At 36.5% G+C, this 18987-nt stretch overlaps 1 protein-coding gene and 1 non-coding gene across 2 annotated transcripts in view; both read right to left on the bottom strand.

Moving 5' to 3' along the window:
- Positions 1-18987, bottom strand: part of DCP2 (decapping mRNA 2) — a 52523-nt gene that overhangs the window by 13959 nt on the left and 19577 nt on the right. The window contains exons 5-9 of the mRNA XM_072823924.1: positions 6446-6598; positions 6213-6325; positions 6000-6107; positions 3929-4064; positions 361-471 (exon numbers count right to left, since the gene is read on the bottom strand). Of these exons, the coding sequence (XP_072680025.1) occupies positions 361-471; positions 3929-4064; positions 6000-6107; positions 6213-6325; positions 6446-6598 (621 nt within the window). The remainder of the gene's footprint in view (positions 1-360; positions 472-3928; positions 4065-5999; positions 6108-6212; positions 6326-6445; positions 6599-18987) is intronic.
- On the bottom strand, positions 3063-3170 carry LOC140632769 (U6 spliceosomal RNA). The gene has a single exon (XR_012030461.1). It is a non-coding gene; the product is annotated as a U6 spliceosomal RNA (small nuclear RNA).

The raw sequence follows: 18987 nt of genomic DNA, 5'->3' as shown, positions 1-18987 counted from the left end.
ACACTTGTGATGTTCTCCCCAACTTTAGCTTTATTAAAACAATACAGACTCTATTTAGAAAAACAAAGAAAAATAGCCAAGGACTTGCTCTTTCTAGAAAACAGGGTTGACTACACACTGTTTTCATAGTACTAAAAAATATTTAAATACTGACATAAAATAGCAAAAAATCAGATGTGTAATTCAATGTGACAAACCTGTAACAGGGCAGCCAGAGATTTTAAGTAAGCAAATAATGCACAGTTTCACTGCATAAATATCTTATCAATATATCAATTCAATGTGCTTTTTGGACAATGCCCTTGCCCCACTCCTAAAACGGATAAACTGCCTTCTTAGTTTTATAGATGTAAGTCTTACCATTAAGGGATTCTGCTGCTTGGCTGGCTGACAGTGGATCCCATTTGTTCTTTTCTTCTGATTAGGTGAGTCCTGATACTGTTTTCTGCCATTTCCCCTCATACTTTGATTCTGTTTTTCCAAAGAGAAGAAATAAAATATTAGCCTACAGTATAATTTAACAGGACCAAAGAATATACCGCCAAGAATATGTTTAACTGGTTGAATGAGAGTTTAGCAAAGTCCCTCCCAAAATTTTCCTAGAATATTGGAGAACCACATGGAACACCTGAGTGGCTCAGTGGCTGAGGATCTGTCTTCAACTCAGGGCGTGATCCTGGAGTCCTGGGATCGAGTCCCAAATTGGACTCCCCACAGGGAGCCTGCTCCTCTTTCTACCTATGTATCTGCCTCTCTCTCTCTCTCTCTCATCAATAAATAACATCTTAAAAAAAAAATTGGGGAACCACATATCAGTATTTTCTTACAGAAGACAGTGCTTCACAAAACAAGATTCCTCTAAAGGTACACAACAGTAAATACAGTGGTCCCTAGGAATCTTGCCTTATCCCATTTCTGCTTACAGACTTTGTTTACAATGCACAAGTTAAAAAAAATGGGAGAAGGAGAGAGAAACAAGTTTGAAAACCTTATGCGACCATCATAAACAACCCTCTGAGGTGGAATGCGAAGGCACACTGGCCATTTTTTAAAACAAGAAATATGTAGCAGATAGTGATCAACTGTTATCCTAAAATCTGCTTTAAATTTATAATAAACAAGTGAGTATTTTTAAATTAATAACCTTTTATACAAAATAAAGATTGGTATTTTAAAAACTTAGGCCATTATCCCTAAAGTTAGATCTAAAGCCTAAACATGAAGTAGTTGACATTTTATAATTGTATGATTTAACGTAAGTTAATTTTCTTATCATTCCCCCCAAAATCTAGGTTTAACTTAAAAAATAAAGTTTTTAAACATTACTTTGTCCCTAATGGTCTTAAAGGGACAGCTAGTTAAGAGGACTAAAACAATATAAATAATTATTATTTTGTACTTTTAAGAATATCAAAATGCATTTGTTTATACTCTATCTACCTACAGAAAAAGCTAAGCAGTTCCTAAAATAGGGCAGCCAGAGTGGCTCAGTGGTTTAGTGCCACCTTCAGTCCAGAGCGTGATTCTGGAGACCCGGGATCGAGTCCCACGTCGGGCTCCCTGCATGGAGCCTGCTTCTCCCTCTGCCTTTCTCTCTCTCTGTGTCTCTCATGAATAAATAAAATCTTAAAAAAAAAAAAAAAAAAAAAAAAACTGTCCTGGTGTCTATTCACCTTTTAAAAAAAAAAAAAAAAAAAAAGGCAGTTCCTAAAATAGCCTGAAAACGAAACACTTTTTTTTTTTAAGTTTTTATTTCAATGTGGGGCTCGGACTCAAGTCCAGAGATCAGGAGTTGCACTCTTCTAACTGAGCCTGCCAGGTGCCCCAACAATAAGCTAACTTAAATAATTGGTTAGGAACAGAAAACAAACTGATGGTTGCCAGAGGGGGAAATGGGCAAAATGGATGAAGGAGAGTGGGAGATAGAGGCTTCTAGTTATGGAATAAGTAAGTCACAAGAATAAAAGGCACAGCCGTAGGGAATATAGTCAATCACATTGTAATAGCATTATATGGTGGTTGTATGGTGCCATACAAGTGGAACAAGTGGAACTACACTTGTGGTGAGCACAGCATAACATACAGAGATGGTGAATCACTATGATGTACACCTAAAACTAATGTAACATTGTAAAATAGACTCCAATAAAAAAATTTAAATAATAAAGAAATAGGTTTACAGAAATGCATGATATCACATACTTCTAATTCAGTTTCATTCATTCTGCTCTTCCTGGTATTTTTTTAGTATGGTACAATAAATAGAGTTTACCATCATAACTTTTAAACATACAAGTCAGTGGCAGTAAGTATAGTCACAATGTTGTACAGCCACCACCAGTATCCATCTCCAGAATGTTTTTCATCAAACCAAACAGGAACTTTATGCCCATTAAATAACTCTGTATTCCCTGTCCCTCAACTTTAGTAATCTCAAGTTAATTTGTCTCTAAATTTGTCTATTAGGTACCAAATATAATTTGTCCATCATGTGTGACTTATTTCACGTAGCATGTGTCCAAGGTTCAAAGACCATATAACAGCGTGTGTGTATCACAATTTCATTCCTTTTTATGACTAATAAAACTCTGTATGTATATTTTGTTCATCCACTAATCTGTTGACAGACATATAGGCTGTTTCCACCTTTTGGCTATTGTGAATAATGCCACTTTGAACACTGGTATACTAGTTATCTGGTTGAGTCCTTATTTTCAAATTTTGTGAGGTATATAACCCAGGAAATAAAATTGCCAGATCATATGATAATTCTGAATTTAACTTTTTTAGGAAACACCAACCTATTTTCCATGGTAGCTGTACCATTTACATGCCCATCAAAAATGCATAAGGATTCTAATTTCTCCACATTATTGTCAACACCTGAGACTTTCCTTTTTTCTTTTTAATTACAGCTTTCCTAGTGGATATGAAGCAGTATCTCAGTGTGGTTTTGATTTGTATTTTTCTAATGACTAAAGATGTTGAGATTTTTTGTGTGTTTATTGGCCACTGAATATCTTCTTTGGGGAAATGTCTATTCAAGTTGTTTGCTCATTTTTTTAATTGGGTTTTTGTTCACACATTTGCTTGTCATCCTTGTGCAGGGGCCATGCTAATCTTCTCTATATCATTCGAATTTTAGTCTACGTGCTGCTGAAAAAAAGGACTAATTGCGGTTTTTTGTTGAATTAGAGAAATTCTGGATATTAATCTCACATTTGATATGTGATTTCCAAATATATTCTCTCATTCTATGGGTTATCTTCTCACTCTTTAAGAATGCTCTCTGATGTACAAAAGTTTGTAATTTTGATGAAACCAGTATATTTTTTTAAAAGAATGAAAACAAGAGTGGCACCCAAATGGATGGCTAAAATGATAAAGACAAATAATGCCAAGAATTAGTAAGGATGTGGAATAACTGTAGCTCTCATATTTTTTGTTGGGATAACTTGAGAACATTGTTTGCAGCATATACTGAAGAACACAGCATATCCACTGATCCAAAAAGTCCTATACACAAAACAATGGTGTATGCTCATCAAAATACATACAGAAATATCCACAGGAGAACTGTTTGTAAAAAGTTCAAAACTGGAAACAATTGAAATGTCCATTAAAAGTAGAATGGATGAAGTGTGGCATAATCACACACTAGATTACAACACAATAATAAACCTTTCACTGATGGCATATATACCAAAGTCAGATGCTAATTTTTATTTCTTACTACACTGGATTTATACCAAAACTGTAAAGGTTAAGAAGTCTTAATTAACCATGCTTCAAATCACAAATTTGGAACACAGAAATCTTTGATCAACAATTCAGAGCTCTGTAACTGTTAGTCTGCAATTCCTCAATTCAGATACATTTCTAAGTCAAATCTAAAGTTATGAAAATCTTTAAATGTATTATCACTCACCTTTGCTTTTAAAATGTCAGACATTTCAGAATGATTATTATATGGCTTTTGTTGCAGTGGCTGCCTGTACTTTACCCACTGGTCACCAGGAGAACCTTCAGGAAATAACTGCTGACTGTGGCGGAATTTGGTTCGACTATACCAAGATTTAAAAAATAAAAATCAGATCACAAAATTTTCACTTAAACTTCTTCTAACACTTTGATAGTTTATCTTATAGATCACAAACTTTACTTTCTTATTTAATCTCTATCTCTCCACAGTGGACTACAAGTTCCATAAGAGTTGGGATTCTTACCTCCTTATCCTCAGCATCCAGAAGAGTGCCTGGTGTTCACTATTTCTTGATTGGTTAAGTGTTATTTTTAACCCCAAATTTTTCTAAGTTATCCATATTACCCCCTCCCTATTAGTAATTATACCTTTAAAAATCAGAAGGAAATAATTCTAAATTGAGTTGAAACAAACACACGTGGCTATTCCTTCTTACTAGGAGAGACAACGCATTCTCGCCAAGATGTTTAAAATATAGAATTTGATCCTGCACACGTTGGTTATGGATCCCTTCCATTCTAGAGGAAGATCTGAAAATTTAAGCTATATTCTAAAGCAAAAAATTAAGGGGCCCAAGAAAATAGACGAGCAAATTTTAAAGTCTGGTCTCAAATTCTCATGTGAAAGATTTTGATTGTAAATGGTTGTACTCACATAGTACAATAAAGTTTCTAATAAAGAACATTTTATAGTACTACTTACATTTATAATACAGTCCAGAGTCATTGATCCAAAGAACTGTACTACAGTGATTATTTCAGAGTTCTCCTTTCCCATTTAAAAATTATAATAAAATTGCAGCATGCCTATTTTCTTGAGACAAAATTCAGGTATTTCCTCCAACATATCACAGACATTAGTCTATATGCTAAAAACACCATCCTGCCTAAGAAACCTGAAATTTGGTTAAAATTGCTTCATTACATCCTAACTCCTCTCTCCAGGACTACAAAGCCTAGGACTAAAAGATATGGACATCATATAGCACACTATGGTGGACAAAGCCTTCCAAACATGAAAAGTCAAGACAATTTTTTTTTCCTAAACACTATCACTATTTCATAATGTTTTAGTAGTTACAGTTCTTTTTAATCTTAGCTACACTCCTATTTACTTTTCCTATACTGTTTCGTTTATGTCTAGTAGTATATAATTTGATGATTATAATTACAGGTTCCGAAAGGTGGAAATAACCCTTGAGGCATTTAGTCCAAGCTCCTGTCCTCATAAAACCCAATTAGGATGGAATATTCCCGATGTATTTTAAAAAAATACTGATTGTAGATATTGTTTGTTCCTGTTTAATTTTTGAAGCCCTCAGATATAATCAGAACATCTATATTAAAGTAAATGTAAAATGCAACTCCCTCTGAGCCTAACATATACAAAGTTCTACCAAGCTTATTACAAATATATATGCTTATAAACAAAATTACTCAGCCTACTCTATAATTATGATTTGGATATAATTAAGTTCCAACCAAGAAAATGTTCTTTGTGGTTACTGTCCATGTAACAGTCATTTTTTACAATACAACCAACAAGTCTTTGTTAGGGAAAGAAAAGAAGCAAGCCCAAGTCTTCATAGTTCTATCTTTCTGAACAAATTATACATCAGCATTCCTCATCTACCCTACACAAAAACAGACCTCAATATATCCTCCACTCAAGGATCTTCGGAGACTCAACTGTCCCTAAAGCAGGATATGAGAACAGAACAGTAGCAACATGCACAGAGGCAGATTTTTTTCTTTTCCTCATGTTCTATCAACCCATCTAAAAAGTTGGTACCCTCTTGTGTATACTATTTTAAAAATGTGCCTGAAGCTCCTTTCCAATTTCAATTAACCTTTTCATCTCATCAAAAACCCTTAAAAAAAAATTTCTATTATCTTAAGACCAGTAACAAAATAATTCCAAAAAGGAATCTAACGCCTCTCTAAACTTTAGAAGCAAAATGCTACTACTGCATTAAAAACTATCAGAAAGTAGGAATCCTATGAATATATTTCTTTACCTCAATTTTTCCACAGTGGGTTTAGCTGGTGTACTACCAACTGAGGAAAATCCATTGTCACTGTCTGAGGAATCTCCAAATCTCCGTGAAAGCCAGTCCCTTAAAGGCCTATGGAAACATTAAGAATTCACTCTTAACACTCGGCTACATAAAAAAAAAAAAACTATCAGAATTATGAAGGTTAGTTTTGTATTTTAAGAAATAGGATCATACCTGATAAAGGGAATGGCCATAAAAAATTTGTTAGGTGCCAAACCAAGTTTGGATTTTGGGGTCATATCATTTCTATGACAGGGCAATTTCTCAATGGAGAACCACTCAATGTTCTGAGACACAAGAAAATAATTCATTTAGTTAATTATCATCAAAGAGTTTCTAAAAGCAATCTCCTACTTCACTCAATTGGGATACTATCCAGCAATCTGAAAATACTTTCAATTACATACCCGAATTTCTCTTCTGGTTTTCGGGTTAAATTTTGTGTCTTTTGGAATTCCTGGAATGATGTACAAACGAGCAAGCTGGTCATTGATTCGAAGTTCAATGTAATCATCCTTACAAATATAATCTTTGATATCAAAACCAGTTTCTTCAAAGACCTGGAAATTTGACACATTTGGATGATTTTCATTTGTTGCTGTTAGCTCTCCAGTACATTAAATTTATTTCAAAGCAAAAACTCAGAAATATCCAGGCAATTAAAGGCATGAAAACATTGGGCAAGAAATCAGAATATTCTAGGACCTAGTTCTAGCTCTGACCTGTTCAACTACAGATAAACCCTTTTATGTATCTAAGCCTAAGTTCTTCACCTATTCAATGAAGGAAGATGTGGGACACTGTGATTTACAAAAAGAATACATATTATTTAATTTTCATCCCCTTTCTGGTACAAAGCTCCTAAAACCCTTGGAATTTCCTAATGGATGAAAGCAACCAAGGTATTCTTTTGTTGCATTACTGAGGTGACTTTTGGACCCCACATAAATATGGGTGGCTGACTGCCAGGACAACCAACCAAGGGAATAGAAGATTAGAACTTTCAGTCCACCCTCAACGCCTACCCCGCCCTCCCATCTTCCACAAAGGGGGGAAAGGCTGGAGATTGAGCTCAATGATCAACACCCAATGATTCAACCAACCCTGCCTAACATAAAGCAGCCTCCATAAAAACCCAAGGGTGGGGGACAGACACACAACGTCCAGGTGGGTGAATGCAGAAATTGTGGAAAAGTAGTACACTAGGAGACAACAAAGAAGTTTCACACCCTTTCCCCATATCATGCCCTCTGCAGCTTTTCCATCTGGGTGTTCTTGAGTTATAGATCTTCTTTTTTTATTATTATTTTTTGTAAGATTTTATTTATTTATTCATGAGAGACACACAGAGAGAGAGAGAGGCAGAGACACAGGCAGAGGGAGAAGCAGACTTCGCGCAGAGAACCTGACGTGGGACTTGATCCCGGGTCTCCAGGATCACGCCCTGGGCTGAAGGTGGTGTTAAACTGCTGAGCCACCTGGGCTGCCCCATAGATCCTTTTAAATACACCTGCGATCAAGTATGTAAAATGTTTCTCTCAGTTCTGAGAACCACTCTAGTGAATTAATCAAACCCAAAAAGAAGAGGTCTTTGGAATCTAGGTTAGAAGCACAGATGACAACCTGGACTTGCAACGTCATCTGAAATAAATGGCAGTCTTGTAGGTCTGAGAGCCCTTAACCTGTGGAATCTGATGCCATTTCCAGGTAGAGTCAGAATTGAGTTGAATTGTAGGGCACCCATCCAATGTCTGACAATTGCTTGCTGGTCTGAGGAATGCCACTCCCCTTCCAACACACACATACAATGTAATTGATTCTGGAACTCTTACAATGTTAGAATACAGCAGCAGTTCCCAGTCTGTGCAAAGTACACCACTGGGACCACATATGGATATTATTCACGGCCATCTACAAATCTACGTGTAAACCAAGCTACACACTAAAAATTGTCTTATGCAAATAAAACTGTTTCTCAAACATGAAAACTGACTGTGATTAATGCTAACATTTAAACGGACAGATTCCAAAAGTACAGATACAACCCCCTGGGTCGCAGGGAGGTGAATGGAAAAGAACTGAAAACTAGTAAAACAGACTCATGGGTTCTAAAATGGCCTTCCCTCAGCAGTGCCCCAGGGTCAGAGGAGGAACTGGGAGAACATAAATTCCAAGAACTGATGTTACATCTCATCTTTACCTCTTCCCTCAACCAGAGAAACCACTCTGATTAACATACTGGGCTTCTGTATAAAAAACCCAGGCTTTTTATAGGCTGTATAAAGGCTTCTGTATAAAATAAAAAACCACTGGTCTCTTCTGGCCTTAAAGTTCTCCCTCAAATAACATTTGTATTATTCTGACAAAGCCCTTCTCTACTTCTTCCCCACTTCATCCCCACCAATCAAAAAGGCTTTGAATGCTCAGTAGCTAGAACCCACTGTGGATCTTTTACCCTGAAGCTGCTCTCCTTTCCTCTGGTTTCAGCACCTCCTAACCAACCAGTGGGACAGAAGATGTTAAAACACATGGACAGGCCTGAATCTCTTGATATAGGTGTGAAGGAACTAATTCTACTCATTTGTCTCTTCCCTCTTTGTCAGCTCATATACCTCTTTCCACATTCCTCAAAAAAGGCATAGCTATCCTTCTCTCAGACATGTATAGTCTAGGACTTTCAACTTAAGCTCCTCCACAACACCCAACTCATTTCTGTCACCATTTCTGTAAATTCCTAAGTATGCTAAACCTCCTGTTCCTCATTAAAACAACAACAACAAAAACTAGGTGAATATACTCACTTGAAAAATGTTCTTGGTATATAGAAAAGGAGAAACATTAGTTGTATTTCCTCCTTCTGGAAATGTCAGACTGGGTACCTAAGTACATATGTGATACTGAAAAAAGGAGTTCTCTAGTTCTGTTTCTTTATATCTAACATCTGGTATTGTAGGAAAACACAGAAACAATCTATTAAATGTGATCAATGACATTCAAACACAGCAAAACTATGTATCTTTCCCAGAATAATATTCTGAAGCTCAGTGACAGATGTCATGGTTTCACATCTCTCCAAATCTTAATATTTATATACACAAGACAATATAATTAAAATCATCAATCATGTGGATTTATTTCACAATGCATATATGCTATCTGATGTTCCCATTAAAGCAAAATCCAGATGCTTCAGTTTTCCTTTTACTTAAAACAAAGGTCTACTCTACTGCTTGAGACAGAGTTTAAAAATATTTTTGATTAAAAATCAACTTTGATGGATATTAGACTTATAGGTATAACAAGACAGGGGCACTTAAAAAAAAAGACTGGAAAACCAAATGTTTGCACATCAATGATACATGAAACTGGTGGTATTTTTTTTTTGAAACTTGTCTTCTTCATCAAAGGGAAGACTTCAACCAGAAGACATTCACAATACAATCTAAAATATATGAGAAAGTCCTATGCATCAACAAGTAACCAGGGCAGCATCTTTCAGCTCAGGTCATGATCCCGGAGCCCCACATCAGACTACCTGCCCAACAGGATGTCTGCTTCTCCCTCTGCCCTCACCCCATTCATGCTTGCGCACGTTCTCTCTCTCAAATGAATAAAAATCTTTATAAAAATAAAATAAGTAGCCCAACTTTTAAAAAGCAGATAACATATAAGTGGGTACTTAATAAAGAAGACATTTAAATGGCCAATAAGAACATGACAATGTGGGATCCCTGGGTGGCGCAGCGGTTTGGTGCCTGCCTTTGGCCCAGGGCGCAATCCTGGAGACGCAGGATCGAATCCCACGTCAGGCTCCCGGTGCATGGAGCCTGCTTCTCCCTCTGCCTGTGTCTCTGCCTCTCTCTCTCTCTCTCTCTGTGACTATCATAAATAAATAAAGTCTTTAAAAAAAAAAAAAAAAAAAGAACATGACAATGTGCTCAACATCATTAAGCTTCAGGAAAATGAAAAATACAAAAAAAAAAAAGAAAAATACAATGATAAAGCATTACATTCCCAGCAAAATGGCTAAATTTTTTAAAGCGAGATATAATTAATGAATAACATTAGTTTCAAAATTACGATACAATGATTTGATATTTGTATATACTGTCAAATGACATAAGATTTTTTTGTACGTTGGGATGTCTGGGTGGCTCAGCAGTTTAGCACCTGCCATCAGCTCAGGGCGTGATCCTGGAGACCTGGGATGAAGTTCCACATCGGGCTCCCTGCATAGAGCCTGATTCTCCCTCTGCCTGTGTCTCTACTTCTCTCTTTCTGTGTCTCTCATAAATAAATAAATAAATAAAATCTTTAAAAAAAATTGTACATTTATGGAGATATAATTGACATATACTACTGCATAAGCTTAAAGCATACAGCAGAATGGTTCGACTTACATATATTGTTAAATGATTACCACCTTTAGTTAGCGATTATTGCCTCATATAGATACAATAAAAAGAAAAAGCAGAACATTTTTTTCCTTGTGATGAGAACTCTTAAGATCTACTCTCCCTTAGCAAACATATATATCATACAGCAGTGGTTACCTGGAGTCATCATGCTGTATATTACATCCCTAGTACTTAACTGTAACGGAAAGTACAAACTTCAAACTTCCATTTTGTACTTTGTAGCTGAGCTACAAAGTTTGTACCTTTTGACAGTGTTCTTCAATTCTCCCTATCCCCATCCCCTCACTTCTGGGAACAACAAATCTGATCTCTTTTTCTGGGACTGCTTTATTTTTTCTTTTCAAATTCCACATGTAACTGAGATCATACAGTATTTGTCTTTCTCTGACTTATTTCACTTAACACAATGCCCTCAAGGTCCATGTATGTTGTACAAATGGCAGGATTTCCTTATTTAATGGCCGAATAATACCATTTTTGTGCAGGTATCTATATATATACACACACACCCTACAACTTCTTTATCCATTTACCTGTCAACGGACACTTAGGTTGTTTCCATTTCTTAGCTACTGTAAATAACACTATGATCATGGAGTACAGTATTTTTTCAAATTAGAGTTTTAGTTTCCTTTGAATACATTGCCAGAAGTGGAATGCTGGATCACATAGTAGTTCTATTTTTTGAGAAACATCCATACTGTTTTCCACAGTGAGCATATCAGTTTGCAATCAATCTCACCACCAGTACAAAAGGGTTCCCTTTTCTCCACATCCTCGCACACTGGTCCTTTCTGATCTTTTTGATAATGGCCATTCTAACAGGTGTGAGGTGATAGCTTATTGGGTTTTTTTCCCTCTCACTGTGGTTTTGATTTGCAATTTCCCTAATGACTAGTGATGTTGAATATCTTTTCATGTACTTGCTGGTCATTTGTGTATCTTCTTTGGGAAAATGTCTATTCTGGTCTTTTGTTCATTTTTAATTGGATTATTAGGAATATTGATATACATATATGTGTATACATATATGTATATCAATGACATATTATAGATATATATAATAAAATATAAAATATATATATTTATTGGAGTTCGATTTGCCAACATATAACACCCAGTGCTCATCCCGTCAAGTGCCCTCTTCAGTGCCTGTCACCCAGCACTGTCTAGAAGTTCCTTAAATATTTTGGGCATTAACCCCTTATCATATATATATATATATATAGTTTGCAAATATTTTTTTCCATTCTGTAGGCTTTTTATTTTGTTGATGCTTTCTTTTGCTCTAGCTTTTCAGTCTGATGTAGTCTCACTTGTTTATTTTATTGCTTGTGCTTTTGGCATCACATGCAAAAAATTATTGCTAAGACACATGTCCACGAGCTTTTTCCTTTGTCTCCTTCTAGAAGTTTTGTGATTTTAGGTCTTACATTTATTACATTTAAGTCTTTCATCCATTTCAAGTTAATTTTTATGAGTGGTATAAGAAAGAGGTCTAATTTCATTTTTTGGTCAATGTCTGATTTTCCCAGCACCATTTACTGAAGAGACCATCTTTCTTGTATTTTCTGGTCTCTTTGTCAATTATTAGTTGACCTTACATGCTTGAGTTGATTTCTGGGCTCTCAATTCTGTTTCACTGATCCATTCTTCTGTTTTTAAGTCAGTACCATACTGTGTTGATGACCAAAGTCTTATAGTATAGCTTGAAATCATAAGTGTGATGACTCCCCTCTCTGTTCTTCCAGGATTGTGTTGGTTATTCAGGATCTTTTATGGTTCTGAGCGAACTGTAGGACTGTTTTTTCCTGTTTCTATTAAAAAAAAATGCCACTGGAATCTTGATACAGATTGCACAGAATTTATAGATGGCTTTTACTAGTATTAACATTTTAACAATATTAATTCTAATCCATAAACATGGGATAAAACTATTTCTCATGGAGGCCGGGATAACTAGAACTCTCATATGTAGGTAGTTAGGAATGTACATTGGTACAACCCTCCAGAAAACCCCTGGCAATAGCAAGTGCTGACAATATTCTCTATCTTGATCTGGGTGGTGGTTTCACAGATATATACATATATAAAAATTATTAAATTGTTCAGATTAGTTTCCTTCCTTGAATAGTATTTATAATCAGAAATAAGTATACATACCTAGTCGTGTAAGTCTGTAAGTGAGAAACTATGCTGAAAGTAAACAGTATAATCTAAGTTCCTTGTGAGCAAATCCTGTTAACTTTGTGTTACAAATAGTATCTAACTAAAAACAGGCTTAATAAATTAAGTATTAATGAAAGACTGAGGAACATTCTCAAATTAAAGGAGACTGAAGATATGTAGTAATTAAATGTAAACACAATGCCTGAGCCTGGAATAGAATCCTGGATGGGGAAGGGGGCTGGAATTGTTGAAAAGGACCATAATGGGGCGCTTAGTAAATCTGAACATTAATTGCCCATTAGATAATACCTATTGATATTAAAATCCTGAATTCGATAATCACACTGTGATTACGTAAGAGAACTTATTAACTCTTAAAATTTACATGCAGAAGCATTTAGGGCTTAAGATGCATTATGTCTACAATTTACTCCTAAATTATTCAGCGATAATAATAAAAACCAAATGATGCCTCAGTGGTACAGTTGGTTAAGCGTGTGACTCTTGGTTTTGGCTCTGGTTGTGATCTCAGGATAGTGAGATCAAATCCTGTGTGAGGTTCCACGCACAGCTCAGTCTAAGATGCTCTCTCCCTCTGCCTCCCTTCATGTGCTCACTTGTGCACACGCAGGTGTGCACTCTCCCACTCTCTCTCTCTAAATATATAAATAAATCTTTAGAGGTGCCTGGGTAGCTCATTCAGTCAAGCATCTGACTCTTGATTTTGGCTCAGGTCATGATCTCAGGGTTGTCATATAGAGCCCTGCAAGAGGCTCCACATTTGGCAGGAGTCTGCCTGGGATTCTCTCTTTCTCCCTCTGCCCTCCCCCTGTTCCCGTGCTCTCCCCCTCTCTCTCTCTTCTAAAATAAATAATCTTTTTAAAATAATAAAATAAAAACTGGGCCACACCTTGGGTGGCTCAGTCGGTCAAGCATCTGCCTTGGCTCAGGTCATTATCTCAGGATCCTGGGATCAAGCCCCACATCAGGCTCCCTGCTTAGTGGGGATTCTGGTTCTCTCTCCCTCTGCCCCCTGCACCCCCACCATCTGTACCCTCTGCTGTCTTTCATGCTCCTCTCAAATAAGTAAAATGTTTTAATAATTGATTTGCCTCTAAAGTTAAGAATCCATTCTCATACTTACTAGGGAAAGTTTTTAGTAACTCACTTACATATAAAGATACCAAAGACAAAAATGTTAATACCATCTTCTGTGAATCAAATCCATTCTTGTATTATAATACTTCATTTTCCTGGCACACAGAATAGCATTAACTTCTCAAATGGTATCAGATAAAAGTCCCTAAGTTAAGATTAAACACTGTGCTATCCAAAAAGCACCAGCACAGATAGTGAAATTTTCTGCCTATTATCTTATGTTCTTTATAAACCTATAGGAAGAGATACAAGAAATCTACCAAGTTCCGCCATACAAATCCTATCAAGGTTAAATCACATAAATGCATATTTAAAGTCAGTTTCATTACAATAAAATATATCGTTTTGCTAAATAATAAGCAACAAAATGAAATCCTAAAAATGCAAATGAACTGCCAAGTATCATTTGCTTATGCAACAACTGGTGCTTCACAACTAACAATAAAAGTATACTGAGGTTGTCCTAATACAACCTTTCAACAATATCGAAAACATTTTTCACATCTTTGTCCTAAAGCTACTACTTTACTGAATAAAAGTAATCAGACCCCAATTAACAAAGGTGAACCAAAAGGTCAAAGATTAGAAACTACTAATTAAGATGGTGCTAAGCTTTCTATTGACAATTATCCATACCTTGTCCCTGATAAGGCTATTTGCCACTGCTTCTTTCAGTTCAGCCCACATATATAGCCCTTTTAAGATAGGTCAGTTCTGCTACAACAAAACACCCCTGGATGGCCATATTTAATGAAATAATAACATTAACCTAATTATAACAAACCAAATTAATATGTTACTAGCAACTTAAAAAGAAGGGTAATGATAGAATTGCATAATTTAGAAGTCTAAGAAAAAGTGTTGAAGGCATTATCCTAAGTCTAACATCAGCTAGAAAAATTAGGACAGGACTCCTCCTTCTAGGTTAATACAAGTGAAAATGAGAAGGAACACTGGGAAATTAACATGGACTTCTCCAAAAAACAACAATCTGATTTTAAACTAAAACTTCACATAGATGGTACCTCCCATCCCTACCCACCACCAGACAGCACTACTTCTGTTATATTGTAGTACCACCCAGTGGCAGAAGGACACACTACAAGTCTAGGACTGCTAGTTGAATACTTTCATTATTCAAAATGGCAACTGCTATGAACTAAACTTTGTGTCACCAAAATTCATGCCGAAGGCCTAACTTTCAGTGTGACTAAATTTGGAGCTAGGGCCTGTGAGGAAGTCATAAAGGTAAAATGAGGTCATAAGGTTGGGAACCTAATGCGACAGTGCTAATCTAACAAGGGGAAGAGACATGGCACATACTCTGCACTCACAAAGGCATCCAGGAAAGACCACATAAGCACACAAGGAGAAAGCAGCTACCTGCAAGCCAGGATGAGAACCCTCACCAGGAACCTTATCAGCAGGCACCTTGATCCTGGACTTCCCAGCCTCTAGAACCGTGAGAGATAAATTTCTGTTCCTTAAGCCACTCTGTCAGTGGTATTTCATTATGGCCTGACTGGACTAATATAGCAATGCTTAACCTTAATCCCAAAATTTTTCTCTCTTTGTAAAAGAGGTAATCATTTAGAAATCAGATATTAAGAGTCAAATTCTAATCTCAAAATTCACAAAAATTAAAGACGAGTTTTTTTCTGACAAGTTCCATTATCAGCTACAGGATGTTTCTTAGATCAGAAAGGTTAGAAGGCTTAATTCTTATTATCAAAAGAAAAAAGTTTTTCCCTGAAATTAAGGGACTATGGTTTCTAAGAATACTTGTGGCCTTCCTCAGAGCAAGACAAAAACTCTAAAACAGAAAAAAAAAAATCAATGATTCAAATCAGAAAGGTGTTATTAGAAAATACATAGACCTTAAAAATCACAAATTCCTTCCATTTTCATCTGTGCTTACAAATGCCCATTTACAAATATTCCTTGACTGTCTATTGTAGTAGTCAGGAACATGGACCCCAGGACCAACCACCACGGTTTTGCATCCCTGTTCTGCTGCTCACTGTGAGAATCTGGTATATTACTAAACTGCAGTTTCAGTTCCTCTCCTATAAAGTAGAGATCATCATCTCCCATAATGCCTGTATCCACCCTACAAGGGGATGCTATCCCCCCAGAGATGCTACATCTCTGTAGCATCCTATCATCTATCCTATCATCTACACTCCATTCTTCCACTCCTCAAGTCCTAATAAAATTTATTTTCTTATAAACTATGTGATCTATAAACATTACTGAAATTAGCAGCACATGAGTAGGACAATCTTTTATCTGAGTATCCCAGAACAGAAAACAAATACAGGTTAACTGCCTCTGCCTCTCTCCTCCCCACCACCCCACTACCCCAGTATCTTATTTCTGCATCATCCTGACTCTTTACAGTATAGTGTACAAAACTGGTCAGAAGAAAGGTTCTAGTGGTACATGGAGATGATCCCTTGGGTACTTCTCTTCAGTTTTGCAAGTTTAAATATCTGATTTTCTCAGAGTTCCTGCAAAAAGATCCTGTTACTGAGACAGCCGATCTCAGCAAATTTAGTCCAAATTTAGCCTGTTTTCTAGTTAATGCTGTGTCTTTTCTGGACCCAGGCAATTACCTTACTGCTATTGAACTAATCTAACTCCACATACAGAACTACACATCAATTGTTCTAAGTAGGATGGTATGATTCCTATTTTGTCCTTCCTTTTGAGCAAGAGGACCACAAAGTTTGAGGACATAAAAAGGGAGACTACAACTGCTCCATTTTGTCTCCTACCATCTATAGAAAGGAAAGGGAAAGCTATTGGGTTATGTGTCAATTTCTTACCTACTACCTAAACAGCTTTCAATTTTAAGAAGTGTGCATAAACCTTCACTTACCTGTATACAATGGCTTTGTCTATATAAGCTGCTGCAAACGCTTACTTAGATTAGCTAAATTTAAAATGCAGTTTTATTCATCTTTTAAATCCTACTCCAAAGTAAAGAACCACTAATGGTTTTCCTATGTTAAATAACTACTACTGGTTTTTTAAGAACCCTAATTACTGGGCAGCCAAGGTGGCTCAGCGGTTTAGCGCCACCTTCAGCCCAGGGCATGATCCTGGAGTCCTGGGATCAAGTCCCATGTTGGGCTCCCTGCATGGAGCTGCTTCTCCCTCTGCCTGTGCCTCTGCCTCTCTGTCTCTCTCTCTGTCTCATGAATAAATAAAAAATAAAAATAAAATAAATAAAATCTAAAAAAAAAATCTTAATTACTATCACTCACTAATAATTACATCCAAACTTAAATCAAGTGGTGAACACTGCTGCAGGAAAACACCGAGTCAAAAGAAAAGAAAACAAAAGAAAAAAATCCAAATGAGATATGCCACAAAATCCATACTGCCATCTCAAAATATTTCAAAGTTAACAGTTATCACTTTGGATTTTAAAGATATTTACTTCTAGTTATGAAGCCCTTAAGTAACTTTTTTTTTTTTTTAAGATTTACTTATTTATTCATGAGAGACAGACAGAGCGAGAGAGGGGGGCAGAGACATAGGCAGATGGAGAAGCCGGCTCTTCACAGGAGCCCTATGCGGGACTCGATCCTGGATCTTGGGATCACAACCTGAGCTGAAGGCAGCTGCCCAACCACTAAGCCACTCAGGCTCCCTTAAATAACTCTTCTTAATAAATGTGTATCCTACAGAGAAATTAAGTGGGACAGGCTTAGGCTAGTGGGACAGGGTTAGGCTATTGACTAACATACGAGAACTATACTGGAACAAAAATCTTTCAACTCCTAGACTAGATTTCTTCCCATTATATCATGCTTTTTTTTTTTTTTTATAAATTTTTATTTATTTATGATAGTCACACAGAGAGAGGGAGAGAGAGGCAGAGACACAGGCAGAGGGAGAAGCAGGCTCCATGCAGGGAGCCCGACGTGGGATTCGATCCTGAGTCTCCAGGATCGTGCCCTGGGCCAAAGGCAGGCGCCAAACCACTGCGCCACCCAGGGATCCCTATATCATGCTTTTTTATAGCTCAATGTCTAAATTTCAAGGATAAGATGTAATGTGATAAATGACAAGGAACTGCTAAATAAGAACACAGTACACAATGTATCACAGGTACTATATAATTAATGCCAAGTAAATCTCTAGATGATAGCTGTTGTTAAAGTTCAGACACTACTGTAGGGTAGAGTTCGCTGGCTAAATTTTTAAATAAATAGAATTTTAATTAAGAATGAACTTTAGAAATTATCCACTCTACAGAATGGCTAGATTCAAAACGACAAGAAATAACAAGTGCTGGTGAACATGCGGAGAAAAAGAAACCCCCATGCACTGTTGGTGGGATACAAACAGGTGCCACCATTGTGCATAACAGTGTTGGAGGTCCCTCAAAACATTAAAAATAAAAATACCACATGATCCAGTAATTCCACTACTATGTATTTACCCAAAGAATATGAAAACACTAATTGAAAATGGTATATGCACTATGTTTATTACAGCATTATTTATAATAGCCAAGACATGGAAGCAACCCAGTGTCCACTGAGAGATGACTGAATAAAGATCTGATGTGTACACACACACACACACACACACACCAGAGGACTATCCACCATAAAAAAGAATGAGATTTTGTCATCTGCAACAACATGGATGGGAACTAGAGAGTATTACATTAGGTGGAATAAGTTAGAGAAAGACATTACCATATGATTTCACTTATGTGTAATCTAAAAAACAAAACAAACCAAAAGCAGAAACAGACCCATAAATAGAGAATTGACAGTTGCCACAGGGGAGCATATTGGGGAATGGGCAAAATGGATGAAGAGGAGTGGGATACACAGAATTCCAATTATGGAATGAGTAAGACACAGGGATGAAAGGTACCATGTAGGGAATACAGCCAATGGTATTTTAAGAACTTTGATGGTGACAAATGATAGCTACACTTGTGATGAGCATAATATAATGTTTAGAACTGCTGAATTCCTAGATTGTACATCTGAAACTAATGTAACAGTTTGTAAACTATACTTCGATTAAAAAAAAATCACTCTAAACCTCATTTTACAAATAAGAAATTCAGGTCCTGTATACAGAGCTAGCTGGTGGCAATCCTTCAGGGAAAAAGGATAATTTGAGCTGGGTCTAGATAGGACTTGAATAGGCAGGGAAGAAGAATGAACCTTCCA

Source organism: Canis lupus, chromosome 4 (assembly GCF_048164855.1).
Source record: "Canis lupus baileyi chromosome 4, mCanLup2.hap1, whole genome shotgun sequence".
NCBI classification, from domain to species: Eukaryota; Metazoa; Chordata; class Mammalia; order Carnivora; family Canidae; genus Canis; species Canis lupus.
This window is presented reverse-complemented; position numbering and strand designations above follow the sequence as displayed.